Source organism: Carassius auratus, chromosome 34 (genome assembly GCF_003368295.1).
Source record: "Carassius auratus strain Wakin chromosome 34, ASM336829v1, whole genome shotgun sequence".
Lineage (NCBI taxonomy): Eukaryota > Metazoa > Chordata > Actinopteri > Cypriniformes > Cyprinidae > Carassius > Carassius auratus.
Genome location: NC_039276.1, coordinates 21,603,839 through 21,626,006, shown reverse-complemented (window position 1 = coordinate 21,626,006; position 22,168 = coordinate 21,603,839). Strand labels below are relative to the sequence as shown.

The following is a 22,168-nucleotide window of genomic DNA, read 5'->3' as shown; positions in this document are numbered from 1 at the left end:
GAAGACAGTGGAAGCAATCAAAAACAACAAAAAGAGCAATGATATATAAGTGCTATAACAAGTCTCAGTTAGGTTAACACAGTACACGTAGCATGGGATTTTAAATAATATAATAAATAAAAAGAAAACGGATAGAATAAAAAAAATAGAGCAAGCTGGTGTTAGAGATCTTTACACATACACACACACACACACACACACACACACACACACACAAACACACACACACATACAATTTCATAATAAATGAAAAGAAAATAGAATACAAAAAGATTAGAAAGGTAGTTAGATTTTTTTTAAAGAATAGAATTAGAATAGTGAGTGTTAAAGTTCAATCAACATAAACACAGTCACACATATATGAAAACTGTTGAAAAATAAAACAAATTAAAAAAAAGGCGATCGCTATAAGTTCCACCTCCATCACCTGACAGGTGCGTCAGAGCTTGCACGAGCGGTCACAAGAGCGCACCAGAAATGAAATTAAAAAAAAAAAAAATTCACTTTTTTTTTTGGTGGATTGGCTCATGCTGTTTGTGACACTGTACGCTACAAAACAATGCCGTTTTTTTACTACCAAGACGTAGTTTCTGAGTGTGAGTTATTCTATAACGGGCACAAACAATTCTGTCCATGAAGAACTGAAACATAAACAAAGGAATTATCATCCATATTACAATGTTATTGCTTCGTTGGACTAAACGTGCTCCATGAGATGTCGTTCAGTGGACCCTTACCTTTCTAACTAAACTGGGATTTATAGCTGTGGATGTGTTTATGACTCGTTATTATGACGAATCTGGTATGAACTGGGTTTTCATTCTTCATGTTTTGATGTGTACTGATTACACAAATGTAGCAAATACAGTCTTTATAAGCTTTTCATTGAAAAACAGCGATCTGTCGTTGATGCTTGTTCATTTTCATTGGGTATATATGCGGCTGAAACAGGTAGCTTAGTGCATCCCAAAATTTTCAACATGAACATTTTAATATAACATTATAGTCATGATGGTCAATGGCCTATGGCCTTTAAAAAAAATGTTTATTTGAGGAGGTGGGGTAGTGCACATTAGGCCCCTGTGGCACGGCCTAAGCAGGTACACACTACCTCCAGAAAACCAATAATTTATACAAAACTATAAATGATAATCACAAAAGTAACCATTAAGAATAACATTCTACCAGAAGGGACACTGAGTGTGTTTTTCTTTGTTAGTGTATGTCATCTCCAATGTGTGTGTGTGTTTCAGACAGACAGGATGAGAGGGGTCACCTGTTCTCAGTCTCATGGAGTTAGCGTGGCTGTCTAACCCAAGGCGTGCTCTATTGATCTGACAGTAATCCAGAGCCACTGCAGAGCGGAGTGTGTGTTACATTATCTGTTTTAAACCAGTAATCCATGAACACATGGTTAATCTCAATCCCACCCCCACACACACCTTCCTCACTAATCACTCTAATGATGGACCCCCGGCAACTGATCCATGCAGCACCGCCCCTCCCACCCCGACTGACACACCTTCCCTTTCTCTGTGTAACGATGCACGCACACACACACACACACACACACACACACACACACACACTCACTCCTCCCAGGCAGCTCTCATTAATGGAATTCACAGCCCAGGGCAAAACACAAAGCAAACATATGTTCAGCAAATATGTGTGTTTTGGTCTCTGTGTCACTGTAACTGTGAGCGTTTAATAGAGTCACTGGTGTGTGTGAGTCTTTGATATGATCCATTGTCTGGCCTGAAACTGAAAGCTCATCCAAACCATAAGCTGATTTGACAGGACATGAGAATCAGAGAAAGAAAAAAAAACAGGTGCTTCTGGTTTTAAATGAATAGTTTAGCAAGAATATGAAGATTTTGTCATCATTTCCTCACCAAACGTGTATGACTTTCTCTTTTCCGTGAAACACAAAATCTTTAGCAAAAGGTTTGTACTGCTCATTCATGTCAAACCCTAAAAAACTACTATAAAGTAGTTAATAATTATATGCAATATGCATTAATATTTATATATATATATATTTAAAGTATGCCATTTCCATGATAAATACAGTTTCTAAAACTATGCTAGAGAGTGCTTCTTTTTCGGAAGGGATTCTTCTGTTTATGTAACTTATGTTACTTATGTAACTTATGTCACTTCACCAATCCAATCTTTAAGGTGTTGAAGTACTTATGCATTTTTGTCATTTTTGGAGTTTGACCACTGGTCACACTTTCATTTAACGTGAAAAAAAAAAAAAGCAGTTTAGAGGTTCTTCAAAAGTCAATTTGAACAAAAACAGGGAGAGTAAATGTTGGGTCATTTGTGTCAATGTTTTTTGTTCATTATTCATGTCCGCATGTGTGTGTGCATTTGGGAACGGGAATGTTTCAGCAGCAGACGCACACCAGTGTAAATGTGTGGGTGAACTCACCCTGCTCCTGCAGCCCGTCTCTCTTTCTGCTGTCACTCCGTTTGTCCGTCTTCAGCACAGAAACGTCACCGGAGCTGTCCTCTGCGCTGACAGAGACAACCTGAAAAGAAATGCACACACACACACACATGCATCGACAGAAAAAACATCAGGAACAAAGCAAACAAATATAAACAAGCGGATCATAATGAATAAAACAGCAGTGGGTCTTTTGTGTGAAATAATTGCAGTGATATATTAAGAGCAGGCTGCTTTGGAGCATCCATTAACACAGTGTTTGGCAACAGTAAGTGCTAATGCACTGGTACCAGAGCGCTCCCTCTCTTTCTCTCCCGTCACACTCGCTTCATTGTAATGCAGGAAATAACGGAGGCCGTCCTCGCAGACTTCCACACACATTTAATTTTATCTTTGAATAAAAGAGCTATAGGAAAGAATTAATCTGCTTAACATTTCTAAGTACACCCTCCGAAGGAGCGGGCTGTTTTAATCTTACATATGCTCAGCAGAGTTACTGGCAAAAACTGTACGTTTTCTTCATCTCATCCTTTCAACATCAAATGGCGAGCAGCAAAAATTGGATCAGACTTCAAAGCTCAGCGATGTGCTCCAAGTCACAGAGTGGCTCTACTATTTCACATATTGAATTCGAGTAGGATATCAAAGTCCTAGCAAAGAACCTCAGGTCTTTACTGGAAAAAAAGGGGCTCCAACATCTGTAGAGAGAGCAGCGAAAAGACAAATCACCTCAGGGAGAAGTCAGCGTTTACTCTCTACCACGCTTTTCCAGCCTTTTGATTCACTCCTTCTCTCTATACCTCCATGGGTTCCTCTCTCTCTCGCTCGCTCTCTCTCAGCGGAGAAGTGAATTCTCTGCGAGGGAACTGTCTCTTTTGTTTCAAGGACTGTGCTGTTTGATCTGAGGGTTGCTCTGTCTAATATTCAGTGCAGTCTGGTGACAGTAGAGTTCATATTAACTTGAGCCGCATCAGAAGTGCAATTAAAGGACTAGTTTGTTCAAAAATGAAAATTCTGTCCATGTTTACTCAGCTCTGTGTTGTTTCAAACCTGTATATTGGGAGGATGCTCCTGCTGCAATATCCCATACTGTAAAAGCATACAGTGACCAAGGGCAAAAGGACAGAAAGCACCATAAAAGCAGAGAAAACCTTTTAAGCAGCACGGCAGTTCTACAAACCGTCTCTTTTTTTGTGTGTTTAAAATTATACATGTGCATTCTGTAATGATAATATCTGACCTCTTTATCTGGGAGGTAACTGGTGGAAAATCTTCTTTCAGGTGTGGGTTGTCTGAGAAGAAAAGAAATCATTAAACAGTAACTCCTCATAAACTGCAAGATTAAGATTTACGTAATTCAGAGAACAACTATTAAGTTTAATGCATGCGAAATGATATCATTGATATCAGATGACTGCATTACTGCAAAACTAATATTTTGATTATTCTGATTTTCATTGCTCTCTCCTTCAAATCATTGTAAACATCTGCTCTAAAATCAATGCATGGCACTGAGTGGCCCATGAAATCTAGTTTCATTATATGAACTGCAGACCTGAAGAAAGGCACAGAACATCATGTGGAACAGCTCATGTTCTCCACCTCCAGGTCCAGCTGCTTCCTTTCATTATACTCTATAGGTCCTTGTATATTTATTCTGTTACCAGATTTTATTGCATTAAATTATTCTTTATTTCATGCTGTATATTTTCATAATATATTGTGCTGTTCACAACAACTCTAGGCAGTTTCTGAGAAAAAAAGAAGAGACTTTTAACTTATAAGAGTTTCCTCAAAATGTTCTTCGGCATACATGTGACCACATCAATATCAATGACATCATCATCATCATCAAGTTTGTGACAGTCACCAACTGTGACATAACTATTTAATGCAGTGACTCTTGATGCACAAGGATGGAACATTTAATGTACACACACACACACACACTGACGTCATCTGGTTCTCGTACTCTGTGACAGCGCTCACACACACCTGCTCCTGTCAGCTAATGAGCATGTAGGTAAGCCTATGAACTTTACAAAAGAAAATTGGGCCAGTTGATGTCAAAATAAATCTATAACACTTCTCTCCAGCCCTGATGAAACAGAATAGCAAAGTGTGAGGTTTGAAGTTTCACCACTGAGACTTCTGATATAAACAAGCATTGAGAAACCCCTCTGATAAACCGACTGGCTGGAGGATACACCCCCAAACCCCCCAAAAACACTCAGATGTGGGAGGGCGGGATGAAAACTTTAGATTTTCTAAATCTATTAAAACGATTCATCACAATATGATTATCAACAACCTTTCTGCTAAATGGTATATTAAAAAAAAAAAAAATCTGTGCACTTAACATAAATTATAACTCTGATAGCTCATCTTAATTGTGATCAGAGCATAAGGATTCACATTATTAAAAAAATGCACAAAAGGAGATTTTAAATCATGTTTCAACAAGAGTCAAGTGCTTTGATTCATTGAGCTGTTGGGAGAAGTGCATGGTTAAATGCAATCTGCATTTAAGCAAAACAAAACAGCAAAGTAAAGTGAAATGAAGTGAAACAAAGCAAAGCAAAGCCCAAAAAAAAAAAAAAAGCAAAGCAAAGCAAAAAAAAAATAAACAATAATAATAATGAAACAAAGCAAAGCAAAACGAACAAAGCAAAACAAAATAAAACAAAGCAAAGCAAAATGAAACAACATGGCAAAAAAATAAACAAAACAAAACAAAAAAATAAAATCAAAACAAAACAAAGCAAGGCAAAATAACAAAAAAGCAAAGCAAAACAAACAAACAAAAAACAAAGAAGAACAAAATGAAAGAAAACAAAAAAAGCAATGCAAAGCAACACAAAACAACAACAACCAAACAAAAAAACTAAGGCAAAAAATAAACAAACCAAATATATTTTGTTATTTTGTGCATTTTTATTTATTTATTTATTTTATTTTTTATTTTAAATAAAGAGCTGATTATTGGTAGTTATCTGCATTGATAACACTGATCATCAGTGTCTTCTGAACACTTCTGAACACATTTGTCAGAAGCAGGATCTGCCGTAAGGTTAAAGACGATCATCTGCTAGTGTTTATGTGTGTGTGTGTGTGTGTGTGTGAGGTGATGGTCACTCAGGAGCTATGATTTAAAAAAGGTGAATGCAATGCTTGCACACGCTCTACCACAGCATCACTGGGACATGCTGTAGGGGACCTACTGTATAGAACAAACTGATTCCTACACACACAATCATGCAAAAACACACAAAGGAAAGAAACACAATTAACACACCCTCACTCACCCAGTCCACTGTCGACTCTGTTTGTAGTCTTTCCTGACTCTGTAGCCTCTGTATGCTGTAACAAACATTCACAAAAACAATGAATAAAATAACATGAATCATTATTTACTAGTTTTACAGCAACGAGAGAGTCATAAACCTGATTGTTCAGAAATGTAATAGCACGCCTACTGAGGAATACACATAGTTTGTCCAAATCACTAAAACTAAGTTTGAGCAAAAATAATGGTGATGTTTGAAAACCCTGTTAATAAAAGTGCCACAGATTAGCACTAATGGTGTATTTTGCTTTGTGGTTTCATCAAATGTAATGCAAAAGTTTCCTACTTACAGTATACACATATATTCAGATAAATCATTTCCTTTGATCAGACACACTAAGTGAATTATTAGGATTAAAAAACACACAATGAGCTCTGAGTGAGTAATTAGTACTGTATCACTCATACAAATGAGTGTAAACCCCAGAACACATGAAAGCAGCAGCACTGCTGTAAAATACTAAAGCAGTCATTTATTCCACTTTCAACAAGACGCCCAATTAAAACTCACAAAACTTCAGGGTTTAATCAGAGCAGAGGAGATCAGGGTGTGAACACAGGCCTGAACTCAAACACGTAAACCACTGGAAACATAGTGAGAGTGTATTTTTGTGTAGTTTGTGTAGTGTAGTGTAGTTTTTCGTGTTTTGGAGGGTGTTTATATATACAGTACAGACCAAAAGTTTGGAAACATTACTATTTTTAATGTTTTTGAAAGAAGTTTCTTCTGCTCATCAAGTCTGCATTTATTTGATCAAAAAACTGAAAAAAAAAAACAATAATATTGTGAAATAGTATTACAACTTAAAATAAAAGTTTTCTATTTGGATATACTTAAAATAAATAATTTATTCCTGTGATGCAAAGCTGAATTTTCAGCATCATTACTCCAGCCTTCGGTGTAACATGTACCACCCAGTCTATCACATGATCATTTAGAAATCATTCTAATATTCTGATTTATTATGAGTGTTGGAAACAAAATAATATATATTATAATAATAAATTATAATAATAAATAAATTTTCTTTTCTATCACTTTTTATCAATTTAAACACATCCTTGCTGAATAAAAGTATTAATTTTATTTAAAAAGAAGAAAGAAAAAAATGACTGACCCCAAATTACTGACCAGTAGTGTATATTGTTATTATGAAATATTTATATTTTAAAAACATAGCTTCTTCTTCTTCTTTTTTTTTTTTTTTTTACTTTTTATTCATCAAAGTATCCTAAAAAAGTATCACATGTTCTGAAAAAATATAAAGCAGCAGAACTGTTTCCAACTTTGATAATGAATCATCATATTAGAATGATTTATAAAGGATCTTGTGATAATGATCACATTGTTTTTGATCATAAAAATTCAGCTTTGCATCACAGAAATAAATGATAATTTAAAGTACAATACATTTAAAAACAATTATTTTAAATTGTAATAATATATCACAATATGACTGTTTTTTTTTCTGTATTTTTGATCAAATAAATGCAGACTTGATGAGCAAAAGAAACTTCTTTCAAAAACATTAAAAATAGTAATGTTTCCAAACTTTTGGTCTGTACTGTATACTCAACCAGGGGTGTGTTTTCTGTACACAACGTAACTTTTCTCCATAGTACTATACATCACTGTAGAAACTAACTAGCTAGTCATGACTCTTTCCTGAAAGCGAATGACTTCTGTAATTTAAACAACATTGATTAAAAAATATGGGACTGTCATTAAAGATGTCACGTCTGGGTGGTGGAATAATAATTTGAGATCACAATTAATGTTATATATTTACAGTTAATTTACACAGCGGAAAGCCGTTGATATTTTAACCAAGTTATGTAATTGGTTTACACTTTATTCCTTATCATCATATCATCATATCATCAGCAGCTTTCTCCATGACATAACTGATCTGAGATGATGCTCTATTGAACCAAGGAGCACTTGACTACTAGTCGTTTTGGATTATTTGATGTTTGATTGATGCTTTCCTTAAGACTCTCTTACACGATTACACATCAGCGCATTCTTCAAAACACTGCTGATTGTTCACACACATATTTACATTTGATGAAGTCCAGATGTCATACTAACAAGAAACTATGCTCCCAACCACAAAACGGCAGGATGCTGTTTGTGAATGTTTGTTGGATTTATGGTTTTGGGAAACAACAAACTGTTAAACTGTGCTGGGAACGACAGAGTAACGACAGACTTACTTGCCTTCACAGTAAGCTAACAGTACTTTTGGGAAACACACCCCAGTTACATTTCATGCATAAAAATCTTCTGTGAACATGAATAATTTTGGTGGTCTGGTTTGGTTTAAGGGATAGAGATAGGGTCAACAGTGTAATTATAGATGTAATTACAGAAATTAATTAAGCCCCTTTCACACTGCCATTCCGGCAAATACAGGGGTAAAATGTTCCTGTAATTGTTCCCTGGTCGCTAGATTTGGCACTTTCACACTGCCAGTGATGACCCGGTATATGTGCGTGCTTTCACAAACAGCCCTTGAAGATCCCGTAACGACACGTGACATCAGCGCGTGACGTGTAATGTACGAGTCGACAGCGCTTGGCACGTTATACTTTAACTGAAGCAAGCAAACGATCTCTGCGTCAGCGCGGAAAGTGAGGAACTAACTGATCTCTGCTTCATTACTGTTTGCACATATGTTTTCGTCGGGAATGTTGGTCTTCCTTCAAAACAGCCGGTAAAAAAGTCGCGCGATAACGCGCGTCATCACTTCGATACCGAATTAGATCTGGCTTTTGTTCACACAGCGCTCGTTCCGGATCGATTACCGCAATGTTACTAGGTCCCCGACCCGGGTTCGATTCGGTAATCAATTCCGGGACATGGTTGCTTTCACACAGAAGGCGACCAGGCAATGTTACGGGAATATTGCGGGTCCGACGTGCAGTGTGAAAGGGGCTTTACAGATGTAATTACAGAAATTAATTACAGATGTAATTACAGGAGTATACGAATTTTAGCGAAAACCATCAAAAGTGCTGGGGATGACTGGCAACTTTTTTCAAAAACGCTGGCAGGGAAAGAGTTAATATAGTTGTTGTTTACAAAAATACAGCATTCTCAGCCCATGGATTTCAAATGTTTGCAAGAAGGGTGTTTATTTTAGAAATGCTAATGCGGCCCACCCCAAAGAGGATACACACACCTCTACACGGCTCTGAACATGTGGCCGAACACCGCGCCACCTGCACCAGCGAGCACAGAGCCGGAGAGAGACGTCTGCCAAAAAGAGGAACTGAAGTACTCCAGAAGAGAAGAGGAGAACAATAGCAGCACTCCTCCCTCTCCTTCCTCCCCTTGGACCCCTGCCTCCGCCCCTCCCTCCTCACGCCCTCAGAAGACGAGCGTGGTGATGGAAACGCACCCCAAGAAGGTTAATATGCCCACTTTGATCTCTGTCAGGCCACTGCATGTAAGAATTCATTTACATCTCTAATGAAAAGGGTGACAGTATAAAAAGCCATCTTGTTTCTGGTATGTGCGAGTCTGTAATGGGCCGGGAATGTGAGAGAGGAAGAGGCAGGGATCCCCCAGCACCCCTCTCTCTCTCTCTCTCTCTCTCTCTCTTCACTCGTCTACCGCCTGCTCTGGGCAACAGATGAAAGCAAAGAGAGAAGCTCTAGTAACATGGGCACCAAATGCTGTGACCCAAACTTGCAAAAGAGACGCTGGCTTCAAATATTATTAATTTAGCAGCACTGTTTCATGGGAATGCTTGTTGAGATCAAAAAAGGTACTTTGTTTAAACAGAAGTTTTTGATTGGAAGAAAAAAAAAGCCAAGAGATTGGAAAAGAAAGAGAGAAAGAGCTGTATTTGCTCTTGGCTCATGCATTTTCACTACAGATCTTTACACTACCATTTAAAACTTTGGGTTCTAGGATTTATTTCATTATTATTATTATTATTATTATTTATGTTTTTGAAAGAAGGTCCTATTCTAACCAAGGTTACTTGGTTAACTACAATAAAAACAGCAATATAGTGAAATATTATTACAGTTCAAAATAACCAATTGCTAACTGAATATAGCAACACATTTTCTTGTGATGGCAAAGCTGGATTTCCATCATCATTACTCCAATCTTCACAAGAAACATTTCTTATTATTTTATGGAAACCATGGTACTTTTTATTTTAAATTGAATAAAAAAAATAAAAAAAAATATTTGCCATTTTGTCACATTTTAAATGTTCGCTGTCACTCTATCAATTTTATGCATTCTTGCTAAATGAACATATTATTTTCCTTTAAAAAATGTAACAGATCCAAACTTTAGTTATATTTTTGATAGCATTACATATGAATGTTATTGTAGTTTGATTTTCATAATTTCTATTTTACTTTGCATGTTTTTCCCATGAACTGGATGATGACGTCACTGTATGCTCAGAGATGTGTACCTGACTGGATCTGTACAGCAGCCTGCGCACGCTCTCTCTTTATCTGCTTCAGATTCTGACGGGCCACATAACCCCTCCAGGCTACACCGGGACACAAAAGACAGACATTAGGGGATTAAAACATGCAATACTAGTTTATAGTGCCAACATTTTTCTAGTATTCATCACAGAATTGTAATACAAAACAGAGATCAACAATAAGATTATTTTTTTTTTTTTTAAAGTTCAACCAGTAGTTTTTACTTACAACATTCTCAAGGGATAAACAGTCAAAAATATGATACATTGTTAATTTTTGGGCTCAGTAAAATTCTAATTTAAAAGAAATTAATAATTTTATTTAGCATTAAACTGATCAAAAGTGATATTAAAGATGTTTTAAAAAGAGCTCTATTACAAATAAATGCTGTTCTTTTCAACTTTCTGTTCATTAAAGAATCCTGAGAAACATTAGAAATGGTTCTTGAGCAGCAAATCAGCATATTAAAATGATTTCTGAAAGATCATATGACACTGAAGACTGGAGTAATGATGCTGAAAATTCAGCTTTGATCACAGGAAGAAATTACATTTTAAAACATATTACAATAGAAAACATTTATTTTAAATTCAAATTATATTTTAAAAGTTTACATAACAGCTCTTTCAAAATCATTAAAAGTTTTACCAACCCCAAACTTATGAACAATAGTGTATGCAATGCTAGTAAATAATTTAGCTGTAAAATGCCATACAGTGTAGCCCATTTCCGTCAGAATTTTCCATCCATTCTAACCATGTTTTGTCCTTAAAATTTTATCAGATTTCCTCCGTCATATTAGACAGCTATATAACAAATTTTAATTACAGAAATAAATGGTCACTCATGATTAACAAATGTAAAATGCAGTGACCCTCACAAACTAGCCTAATTTCCTTACTGCTGAGCACTGTACATGCATCTGTTACCAGAGTCATTTGGTAATGCGTTTGGGTTACAAGAACCTGACTGTATAATAATGGCCCCGTTGTTGCGTTTCTCTCTCTCTCTCCGGTACCGCCGAGCTCCCAGCCAGCCCTTGGTGTAGGCCTGCATCAACACCACCCGCGCGATTACCTCCCGCAACATCAGATTGAGCTGCTCCACGTGATAGTACTTCAGAAACACCTGCAAAGAGACGTACAGTCATAGATCCAGGGAAGCATGCTCATACCAATAATAACACCATCTCCATGAGTCTGTCGGGGACACAAAATAATCAAGGGGTACGGGTTGAAAAAGGACTCTTTGAACATATTTTTTTACTAATTTACCAACCGCCTGGTCAATTAGATCCACCGATAACTTCCTTGACTTCTCAGTTATTAAAATAAATGGTAAAACTTTCTATGAAGCCCGTACTTATAATACATTATAAGGGTATTCTTAAGGTATTATAATGAAAAAATAATGCATAATAAAAAAATATAATTATAACAACAATTATAATACATCATAATACTTATGTATTTGTGGTTTGAAGTTATAAGAGTGTGATTATTTGTAACAAACAATGAACTCCATATTAAATCTACTTCATTTACAGAATAATGAACTGTATCATCTTGACATTGTTTAAGATCTGCACAGTATCTTACTACAGCTTGTGAGAGGTTAGATGCTGAGTGTTATTTGAGTGTTTCTGTGGAGCTAATGCTAATTAATTAATGTGAGCTTTATACTCCGACTGAAAAAAAGCAATGTTTTATATAGTTACATTTTATTTTGATGGTCCCCTTAATCAATCGATTATATGCAACTTTGTAACTTCATGCCAACTAGCTGTCATTACAGTATTGGTATGCTCAAGAGTGGTAGAATCTAGACTAAGCGGACATACTTGCAAATGCACTTATAGAAAGTTTATGGGAAGTCGTGTGTTTGTTCACAGTGTGTGTGTTCACTGCTTAAATGCAGAGCACAAATTCTGAGTATGGCCAATGACCCACAGGGAACCAAGCCATATGAACACCTAGCCCAGTACAGGGGCTGACCAGAACTCCGGGCATGCTAACACCAGTACTGGGCCTGGCGACAGACTGCTCCGCCAAGTCTGACTGCCGAGGGTGCTGGAGGATGTTCAACCAGGGTGCGCCAACCGGGGAACTCTACTGGGAGAAGAAAGGCGCTCACATCCCCGTGTTAGGGGGAATGGCGCAGCAAGCATGACACCCAGCCAGCCCTTCCCGCTAATTTACCTGTTACCCAACACCAGGGAAGAAACTGGCTCTACACAAAGGTTGCAAAACCTTGCGAAGGTGTTAGGTGTCGCCCAGCCCGCAGCTCGACAAATGCCTGCCAGAGAGGTGCCAATTGGGAATGGTACGCCAAGGCGATCACTTAGGTCTGCCGCGTCCCATCCAGAAGCCACATGTGGAGGTTCCAGAGATCTGGACGCGGGTGCCAAATGGTGCCAAGCCCCTGAGAGAGAAGGTCCCTCCTCAGGGGGATGCGCCAGGGAGGGGCTGTCACGAGGAGCATTAGTTCCAAAAACCAGGTCCGGGTGGGCCAGTAAGGCGTAACCAACAGGACCTGTTCCTCGTCCTCCCTGACCTTGCACAGTGTCTGTGCGAGCAGGCTCACTAGGGGAAACGCATACTTGCGTAAAGCCCGAGGCCAGCTGTGTGCCAGTGCATCTGTGCCCAGGGGGGCCTGGGACAGGGAATAGTACAGCTGGCAGTGGGAGGACTCGTGGGAAGCAAACAGGTCTACCTGGGCTTCCTTGAATCGACTCCAGATCAGCTGGACCATCTGGGGATGGAGTCACCATTCCCCGGGGAAAGTGAGCTGTCGTGAGAGCGCGTCGGCTGCATGAGGAGGATGTGGATAGCGCGCAGCGACTTGAGCCGCGTCTGACTCCAGAGGAGGAGATGGCAGGCAAGTTAAGACATGTGTAAGGGAAACAGGTCAATTTAGCTCAAAGGGAATCATTTAAGATTTTAAAGGGAATTTGAACAGAATCACTGTTTCACGGCTGTTCACGGAGATGCGCCTGCGGTTCAGTGAACGAGCCGTTTAACATCAAATCTGCGCTGGATACTAATATCCAAACTATAGTGAAAACACTATCAATTAGCACAGTAACAAGATCGGCAGTTTAAGACATTAACTTGTAAGCACAAAACACAAGATACTTCTCTTTTCAATATGAATAAGGCTTTATTAGATAAATCTAAGACATATAAACTAATCTAACACATAAACGCACGCACACACACATTCACACAAGTTGCAGGAAGGTCGAAAGTTAGGGAAAGATGAGTTTAAGAGAATGGAAATATGGAATCCCAAGTTTACAGCAATACGTTAAATTGCATAGACATGAACAACCATCAATCACGTAATTAGCGCTCGCATTGAGTTCCTCAATGGGGTTAAAATTATATTAGATACACCAGCACAACAAATATCTGGGAATACGTTGCCTTAGTTTGCTGTGAAAGGGACTCCAGTTGAAAGGGGTATCCCGGTGTCGCTGATTGGCTTGAAGTTCAGTAGTGAAGTGACGTCTTGGGAAGCCCGTGGTTGTTGGGCATTGGCTGAAAGTGCAGAGTCGTGTTCGCTGGTTGAAGTTGAATGGACGTTACAAAACTTAACGCAGAACACAAAACTCTCAAACGGTAAAGAAAAGAAATAAAGTTTGACGAGACTAGGTTGTTTTCTTTCTCATCGTGGCATAGTAGCAGCAGGCAGGCACGCTGGAACCGCGCTCAAAGAACAATGACGACTAACCGCATGGCTAGATGCTTATAGCTAAAGCTAGTTAGCAAAGCTACAAGCTAAAAGCTAAGAGCAGGCATGACTGATAGCACGAGCAAGGCTGGAACTAAAAGCAGACTAAAAGCCCGCATGACTGATAGCACAAGCAATGCTAGACTAAAAGCCGACATGGCTAATAGCAGCAGCTAGACTAGAACTAAAAGCAGAAATTTAATCGTATCCAAAGTATTTAAACTTTCCTGTTGGCCACCCCTCAAATGTTGCCTTGACCAATCAGATATGTTCTTGGGGTGGGTATCATAAATCATTTGTTTATCTTACCAAGCATGTGGTTCTTGCCTCACAGGGTCTAATTTTGGACATGATTCCTATAACATGATTATGATATATTATACAAATAAATGATTGTCAGGACAATATCAAGCAAGAAAATGCGATTATTTGAATACTAGACATGACTAGGTATCCTATAGTTATCAAAAGACATACACAATAAGTGATTATACATTATAGTCAAATGTGTGGGTTACACATAAATGAATATGGAGTTAAGCAATGGAATGATTCATTCATAAGTCTTTTTTGAGTTCATTCTGGTCCATATATAATGTATAAAAAGGGTTTCTTTGCCATTCTCTGGCAAAGGACTTTTCTGTGAAGACAAAGGTTTAAAGCCCTTCCCCCTTAGGAATTTCAGTCTGGTTCTTCTGGGTGGGGGGAAGTCAATGCAAGTATTTAACTTGATCTCCTGGGTTTACATGTGATGTCCAGTGTTGCATTTCAATCACGAACAATAAATTTGACAATCTCTTCTTCGAATTAAAATTGTCAATAATTGTTATATTGGTGTTAATGTTGAAAGCTGTTGTGTGAACAAGTTGGTTGGTTGGTTATCTTGCTTGGTTCTTGTGGCACTAGAACTGATTTATGACTTCCTGAGGAATTCAGCTCCAATGCACACAGCTCTGATAGACTCTTTGATTTGTCTGATTTGACTCATTTCTGCTACACATGCGACGTGATCGTAGACCGCCCTGTCGGTTGATGTACGAAACAGCCGCAGTGTTGTCCGCGCGGACCAACACATGCTTGTCCAGCAACAGCGGATGAAACCGTCGTAAAGCTAGATGCACTGCCAGCAACTCCAGACAGTTGATGTGCCAATGCAGTCGAGGTCCTGTCCAAGACCCTGAAGCTGTCTGCCCCTTGCATGTCGCACCCCAGCCCGAGTTGGAGGCATCTGTTGTGACAACAACGTGCCGGGACACTTGTTCTAAGGGCACGCTGGCCTGTAGAAAGGCAAGGTCCGACCAGGGGCTAAATAGGTGGTAACACATCGGTGTGATGGTGACACGATGTGTACCGTGGCTCCATGCCCATCTCAGGACTCGGGAGTGCAACCAGTGCTGAAGTGGCCTCATATGAAGCAACCCGAGTGTCGTGACTGCGGCTGCGGATGCCATATGCCCCAGGAGCCTCTGAAAGTGTTTCAGTGGTACCACTGTCCTGCCTCTGAAGGAACTCAGGCAGTCCAGCACTGACTGGGCACGCTCGCTGGTGAGCTGTGCCGTCATACTCACCGAGTCTAACTCCATACCGAGATACGAGATTCTATGCACAGGGGAGAGCTTGCTCTTCTCTCGGTTGACCTGAAACCCCAACTGACTGAGCACCAAAGTCCCTGTGATCGCACAACTGCTCTCAGGACCGGGCCATAATGAGCCAGTCGTCGAGATAGTTGAGGATCCAGACACCCACTTCCCAGAGTGGGGCAAGGGCGCCCTCCGTGAGCTTCATGAAGACACGGGGGGACAGGGAGAGCCCGAAGGGGAGGACCTTGTACTGCCATGCCTGACCCTCGAATGCAAACCGCAGAGCGGTCTGTGGCGAGGGAGGATCAAGACATGAAAGTACGCGTCTTTCAGGTCGATCGCTGCAAATCAGTCCTTGGGCTGAACGCATTTGAGAATGCGTTTCTGCGTCAGCATCTTGAACGGGAGCTTAAAGCAGGGCCCGATTCAAGGCCACCGCTTTTCTTGTGTACGATGAAGTAAGGGCTGTAAAACCCCGTCCTCATCTCGACTGGAGGGACCGGCTCGATTGCATCCTTCGCCAGCAGGACAGCAATCTCCTCGCGCAAATCATAGGCGTCCCGGACTGCTACCGAAGTCTCGAGGATGCCATTGAACTTGGGAGGTCGCCAGGCGAACTGAATCGCGTAACCGACTCTCCCAACTCTGTACAAGTGGCACCAAAGGGACAGTCGACATACCCGCAGTGGTGCAGCGATGGGGAGTTGTGTCGGATGGCCCAGAAGGCATCGCGTTCCAAGTCATCACAGCCACACTCCTCGTGTTCCCGGAGGAACTGGCCAGAGATGCGTGGAGAGGAGTTGCGTCTCCGAACCGCAACCTCTTGACCGCTGGCGAAAGGGGGCATCTGAGAATGAGGAGGCAGTGCGTCGCTCATCGTTAACCCACGAGCCTTGCAACTCGGAGGAAAGGGAAATTGCTCTTTATTTGAAAAAGTGGGTGCAGAAAGAAAAAAAACATAACAGAACAGAAAGAAACATAAACTGAAGATTTTCCACCCGGCCCTCCTCCGGGGGAAGGAGTGGCGCTGTTTTTGCCAGCTCCTGAAGAGCAGATTCCCACATCTCTGAGTTGCCCATGTTAGGGCCGCTTAGTCGACTTCTTTGAGGAATTCGCAGCCGGGAGTGACACGGGGGGCGCAGCTCTCCTGCGCGGGGCTCGACGAGCCGGCCTCGAAGAACTCTCAGCATGGGGCGGAGATGGTGTGGATGATGCAGGGGGGCACCCACGGCGACGAGCAGTCTGAGGCACTGCCTGCGACGGAATGGTGGCAACCGGAGGATCACGTCATGGCGAGATGTGCTGTATGGTCTCAGTCTGCTGTTGTTCTGTCAGGAACTACTGGGCACAGCCCCTGACAGCATCGCCACACAGGACAGCCTGGGATATTGGAGCATCGAGAAAGTGCACTTTGTCAATGTCTCTCATACAGACCAGGCTGAACCTGAAACGGCACTACTGGACCACCAGAGTGGACATCGCCTTCCCGAGGGACTGCGTTGTGACTTCCGTCACCCGGAAGGGGGAGGTCAGCGTACAGGCCTTGGGTGAGAGGCACGGACTATCCCTCCCAGTGGCGGCGTTTTGCGGACACAAGTGCACAGCAATCGCACTCTCCTGCTGGGGAATGTAAACGCCCCCCTAGCTGCCCCGCCATCGAGGGAAGTGAGGACGGAGGAACAAAATGAGCTGCTTCCGGCCGTAAAAGGGGGCCATCCACGACTACATCCGGGAAGAAAGGAACCAGAGTAAAACGCGGTTGTGAGTCGCGCTCCACACCGAGAACCAATCAAACAGCCATGAGCATTCAGGGCTGGTCGGTGCATTCACATCCATCCTAATGCTCACAGCAGCCCGGGCAAGCATGGCTGTCAACTCTTGGTCCAATTCAGCAGTGTCGACAACACCCGAGGGGGGCAGCCCCGCTGAATCTTCATCCACAGAGGTCAACAGCCCATCCCCGATGCTGCAATCGACATCTAATCCCCGGCAGCAAACTGAATGACCAGTTTGAACTGCCATAAGACAGCCCAGCAAAATCACCCAGCAGCCGCACAGGACAAACACTGCGGAAGGGGTTAGAGGTCCATGGGGCTCGTTCCGGCGGAGAAGCTCTCACTGTCACCTTCAAATCTCCCAGAGCACTAGCCGGCGGTCCTCTGCTTGTGGCAGAGAAGTCGGAATGGATAGTGACAGAGGGGTCTGCTCCCTTCCCTTTAAGAAAGGGGAGACGCGATCACAGCGTTGCCATGGTCACACACGCAGTGCGTGTATGAACCATCCACGAACATGCCTTCAGCGTGCTGAATGCCCAGACACGGAAGGCAACGAACATGGCCCTTGTCAGAGAACAGGAAACTACCGCATCCAGAAGGACGCGGACGAAACGGCATCTTTAAAAAGACGCGAATCGTCCGCGATTTGATCTTTTATGAAATCTGCTCTCTTAGTTGAAGCGCCCAGGGGAATCGCTGAAAGGGACACAGCTGTTTGCGCCGTACTGCCAACCAGAACAGCTTCCCGACACAGCAGATGAATGGCTTTGTGGAGTATAACAGCTTTCATACAACCACTCGGCTCCGAAGCAAAAATCTAATGAGTTGGCACGGGGAGTGGCTCAGGTATGTTGAATCCACTTGCCAATTTTCATTGCCGTTTTCTCTTAAACTCAAAGATGATTGGCCTCCCAAGTGAGACCCCATATGTCGTTCGACATAACTCGTAGTGACCGACAGATGGGGAACAGGGCTTTTCCCTGAAAAAAAAAAAAAACATTCTGGGGATGAACCTGTTACATGTATGATCTGGGTTCCCTCCTTTGTTGTGTTTCATTTTTTGTCCTGTGACCTAGTTTTCCTGAGTTGTCTTATTTGTTACTAATTAATTCATTTTGTACTTATATTATACTTATTGTGTACTTAAGCCTTCCGTTCTCCATCAGTATTTGTCAGCTCTCATTTGCAGTTGTGTTTGGTAGCATTTGTTCCTGTTCTCCATTTAGTTTGACATTAAACAAGTGCTCCTAAACTATGCTTCTTTGTCAAACAAATTAATATCGTACCATACTGTAACAGAAGAACTGACAACAAACAGTAAAATTATTAGCAGTGTTTCCCCCTCTGTTATTTCTTTTTAATCTCTTTTTTTTCATGGACCTTCCAACAGTCCAGCTTCCACTGGAAAAGCACACACGGAACTTCATCCATCTGGCATTCCTTATGCATTACCCTGATCACTCCCTACTGTATGTGTTTTTTACCAGCCTGACCAAGAAATCGAAGACAGGCCTTCCAGCGGATGGTTCAAGGAGGATTTTGCTGCTTTACTAAAGTGGGTGCTGATGAACAACAACTCGCCTTTCACCCTCGGCCCTGCAGATAATGACTTCGCCCCAACCCTTATTATTAGGAACTTTAAGACATTTTTGAGGAGGATCTTACAGACTGGTTTGAAGAGGTTATTCCCAGATCTTAAAAATCTCCAGTGTTCTCTCAATCTTCGTTGATTTCGTCCAGCCTAGACTCTCTTGTTCCCCTGCTGGTTCCATCCAGCTGCTGTTCTCCCGTGTTCCCTCTCAGCCTCTCTCTCCCACTTCCTCAATCAACCAGTTTTCAGCCTGCTGTTGCTAAGTATCTGTCATGTGTCTCAGCCCACCAGCTCTGTCCAGCACAGAGGATCCCCTGTCTCCATCTCCAGCGTCTGTGACCATCACTCCACCTCTGCCTGTTGACACTGTGGATCTGCCTTAGCTCCTCCCTCCCTTGGCTCCACCAGAAACCATCAGCCATACGTCTTTCCAGGCTCCCTTGTCTCTCCAGCGATGCCCTTGTTAGAAATAGTCCTGCCTGTGCCTTCTGCTCCATTTGGCTCAACCTTTGTTCTTAGTCCCACTGGCTTAGCCTCTGTCCTCAGGTCATCTGGCTTCACCTTGGATACTCGTCGCCGTGGCTGCACATTGGCCTCCAGTACCACTGACATTGCTTGGGCTCATTGGCTCATCAGCTCTGGGTTCACTTCAGAAGTAGTTTCTTCTCTGTTGGTTGTCCCCAGGGTGTCGTCTACCATCAAGTTATCTCCACCATGGCTCCTCCCACCTACAACTCTGCCCTGAGGCCTCATCCTGACTGGACTCTGTCATTGCATTTGGCTCCTCCTGCTCTGAGCTCCCCACTGGCTCCTCCCACCCCACCTTGGACTGCTTTAGAGACCTTGGACTATTGTGTTTCAGTTGCACTGCACCCTCCTCCAGAGCCCCAGCCCTCCCTCTGCAGCGATTCTATTTATACGGTGTTACATGTGTTACTGTTACATGTATGATCTGTGTTCACTCCTTTGTTGTGTTTTGGTTTTGATATGACTTAGTTTTCCTGAGTTGTCTTATTCATAATTATTTACACCTGTGTCTTGTTGATGAACTCATATGTTTTTTTCTGTGCTTTATGTTCTTAAGCTTTCAGTTCTCCAACAGTATTTGCCAGCTCTCATTTGCACTTGTGTTTGGTAGCATTTGTTTCTGTTCTCCAATTAGTTTGATATTAAACAACTGTTCCTGAACTATTCTTCTTAGTCGTGCAAGTTATTGTCCTACCAAACCGTAACAGTACCATTGTAAAGTGATAATAACAGATGATAAAACTATGGTACTGAACAGTCACTTAATGTACCATGGCATTTATATGATTCTTCAAAGTAAACTAAGCTATTCTACCATGGAATATGCCCAAAAAACCTTGGTATGTTAATGTAGTACAGGGTGAAATTTCCTGGTAGCATCATAGTACGTTTTGTTGCTTTGCAATTCAGCAAACTAAATTGAAGACCACTGACGGAGAGATAAAAAAAAAGATGAAAAGAAAATAAACAACATACTTTGATAGAATGATGATATCTGTACCTTGGTCTTGCCCAGAACCCAGTTGTCTAGTTTGGCTTTCTGCAGTATTGTGATGGCGTTCTCTCTGCTGCCCTCTGGCATCTGATGGGCACGAAAGGCCAGATAATAATACCTTCAAGAAAATAAAAATTACCAGACTATCATCACACCAGTCAAAATGATAAATGTACAGTGCTGAGGTCTCTTCACAAGCTCAAACATTTATTTAACTTGACTAATCATATTGTATCAAACAAAAGTTGTTCTCGGAAAATTTATTTGTTTGTGTTAACTACAGACCATATTTAATGCATTTGACCAAAAACCCATTCAAAAATGCGTATTGACTTCAGGATGATTGAACAAGAAGTGATAAAATGCTAACTCATTTCTGTGTTTTGGCCCTGCAGCACTCCATCAATTTATATATATTATATATTATATATATATATATGGCAATTTGACACAATTCACAAAATTTAGTATATATGAACATGGAGTTAACCATTCATTATTTTTGTCATTCATTTTGGTGACACAAGTGAAAAATGTAAAACATTACACATTTCACTGTTTTGCAAAGAACAAGATGAAAGTCTATGGCAAGACTATCTCTCTATATTGCTCTTCATATTCCAATGATAAAATCTTTCTGCTACAAAAACCTTTGACAGTCAAGGTAAAGTGTCACCTGATTCTCTGATAAATCACTAGATATGGGGCCATTGTTGCCTTGTTGTTACTGTCTGGGGACCATCAGTTTTACTTCTGAATATACCTGCCTATGAATAACTGCCCCTGAATCTCATAAATGAGTCTCATAGAAACATCTGAAGCTTGCGGTTGATCTTGACTATTTACTCACTCTGAAGAGGAAGATATCAACCTTTGTGTTCAAGAAAGAATACTGTCTTTGATTCCACTTGAACCGTGGCCTTTTATAATTATGCTCCTGATAGCTGTTATGTCTCTGGTAGAAAATACAAAGAGCTCTCCTTCACAACATCAGAGAAGGTTTTCCAAAAAAAGATCCATTTGAAACCACTTCTTATTAAAGAAACTGGTTTTACAGAGCCGGTGTGTCAGTGTGGATCAGACAGGAATAGCTATAGTCGTTGTCCGACTAACGAAACGGATACAGAATGGTCACAGTGTTTTTCTTTTTTTTTAATGCAAACTGGTCGGGGAAGTCTGGGGAAAAATACAGATAACCAGGACACTTCTGTGATCAAAAGGATGATGGGGGAAAAAAAGCCGGCGAGAGTCTTGCGTTTGAGTGGCCCCTCTGAGTGCAGAGAAATTGTCTGGGATGTTTATGTAAAAGAGTTGACCTACATGTCCACCATCTGACGGCCCACAAGAGAAAGAGATGGATGGGTTGAAAAAAAAAACAAGAAAGAGAAAAGTTTATAGAAAATGAAGTGTGATTCCCAAAGCCTCTGAAAAGTAAATTTGGACCATGAATTTCCATGGTGTTGAGAAACTTTCAGCGGATTTACTCCGCCCCTTCAAAGTACCACTTCACCACTAATTACTGAACCAGAATCTAATTTAGCACTACTTGTATTCTCAGAGGCTTAATGACCTATTATTGATGAGATTATGGTCTTCGTTCAGAACTGCCAAAATATATAGATAATAAACCTGCAACATGAGTCTTCCAGGAGCTTTAGGGAGCACTAGAGGAGGCGGGTCTATTCAATATGGGCTCATGAAGCGCT

The 22,168-nt window shown here is 41.2% G+C and overlaps 1 protein-coding gene across 1 annotated transcript in view; it reads right to left on the bottom strand.

The window, feature by feature from the left end:
* The window catches only part of myo3b (myosin IIIB), a 154,060-nt gene that overhangs the window by 54,622 nt on the left and 77,270 nt on the right, over positions 1–22,168 (bottom strand). Inside the window, exons 28-33 of the mRNA XM_026219068.1 lie at positions 20,469–20,580; positions 11,228–11,390; positions 10,244–10,324; positions 5,761–5,815; positions 3,696–3,747; positions 2,438–2,537 (exon numbers count right to left, since the gene is read on the bottom strand). Coding sequence (XP_026074853.1) covers positions 2,438–2,537; positions 3,696–3,747; positions 5,761–5,815; positions 10,244–10,324; positions 11,228–11,390; positions 20,469–20,580 — 563 coding nt within the window. The remainder of the gene's footprint in view (positions 1–2,437; positions 2,538–3,695; positions 3,748–5,760; positions 5,816–10,243; positions 10,325–11,227; positions 11,391–20,468; positions 20,581–22,168) is intronic.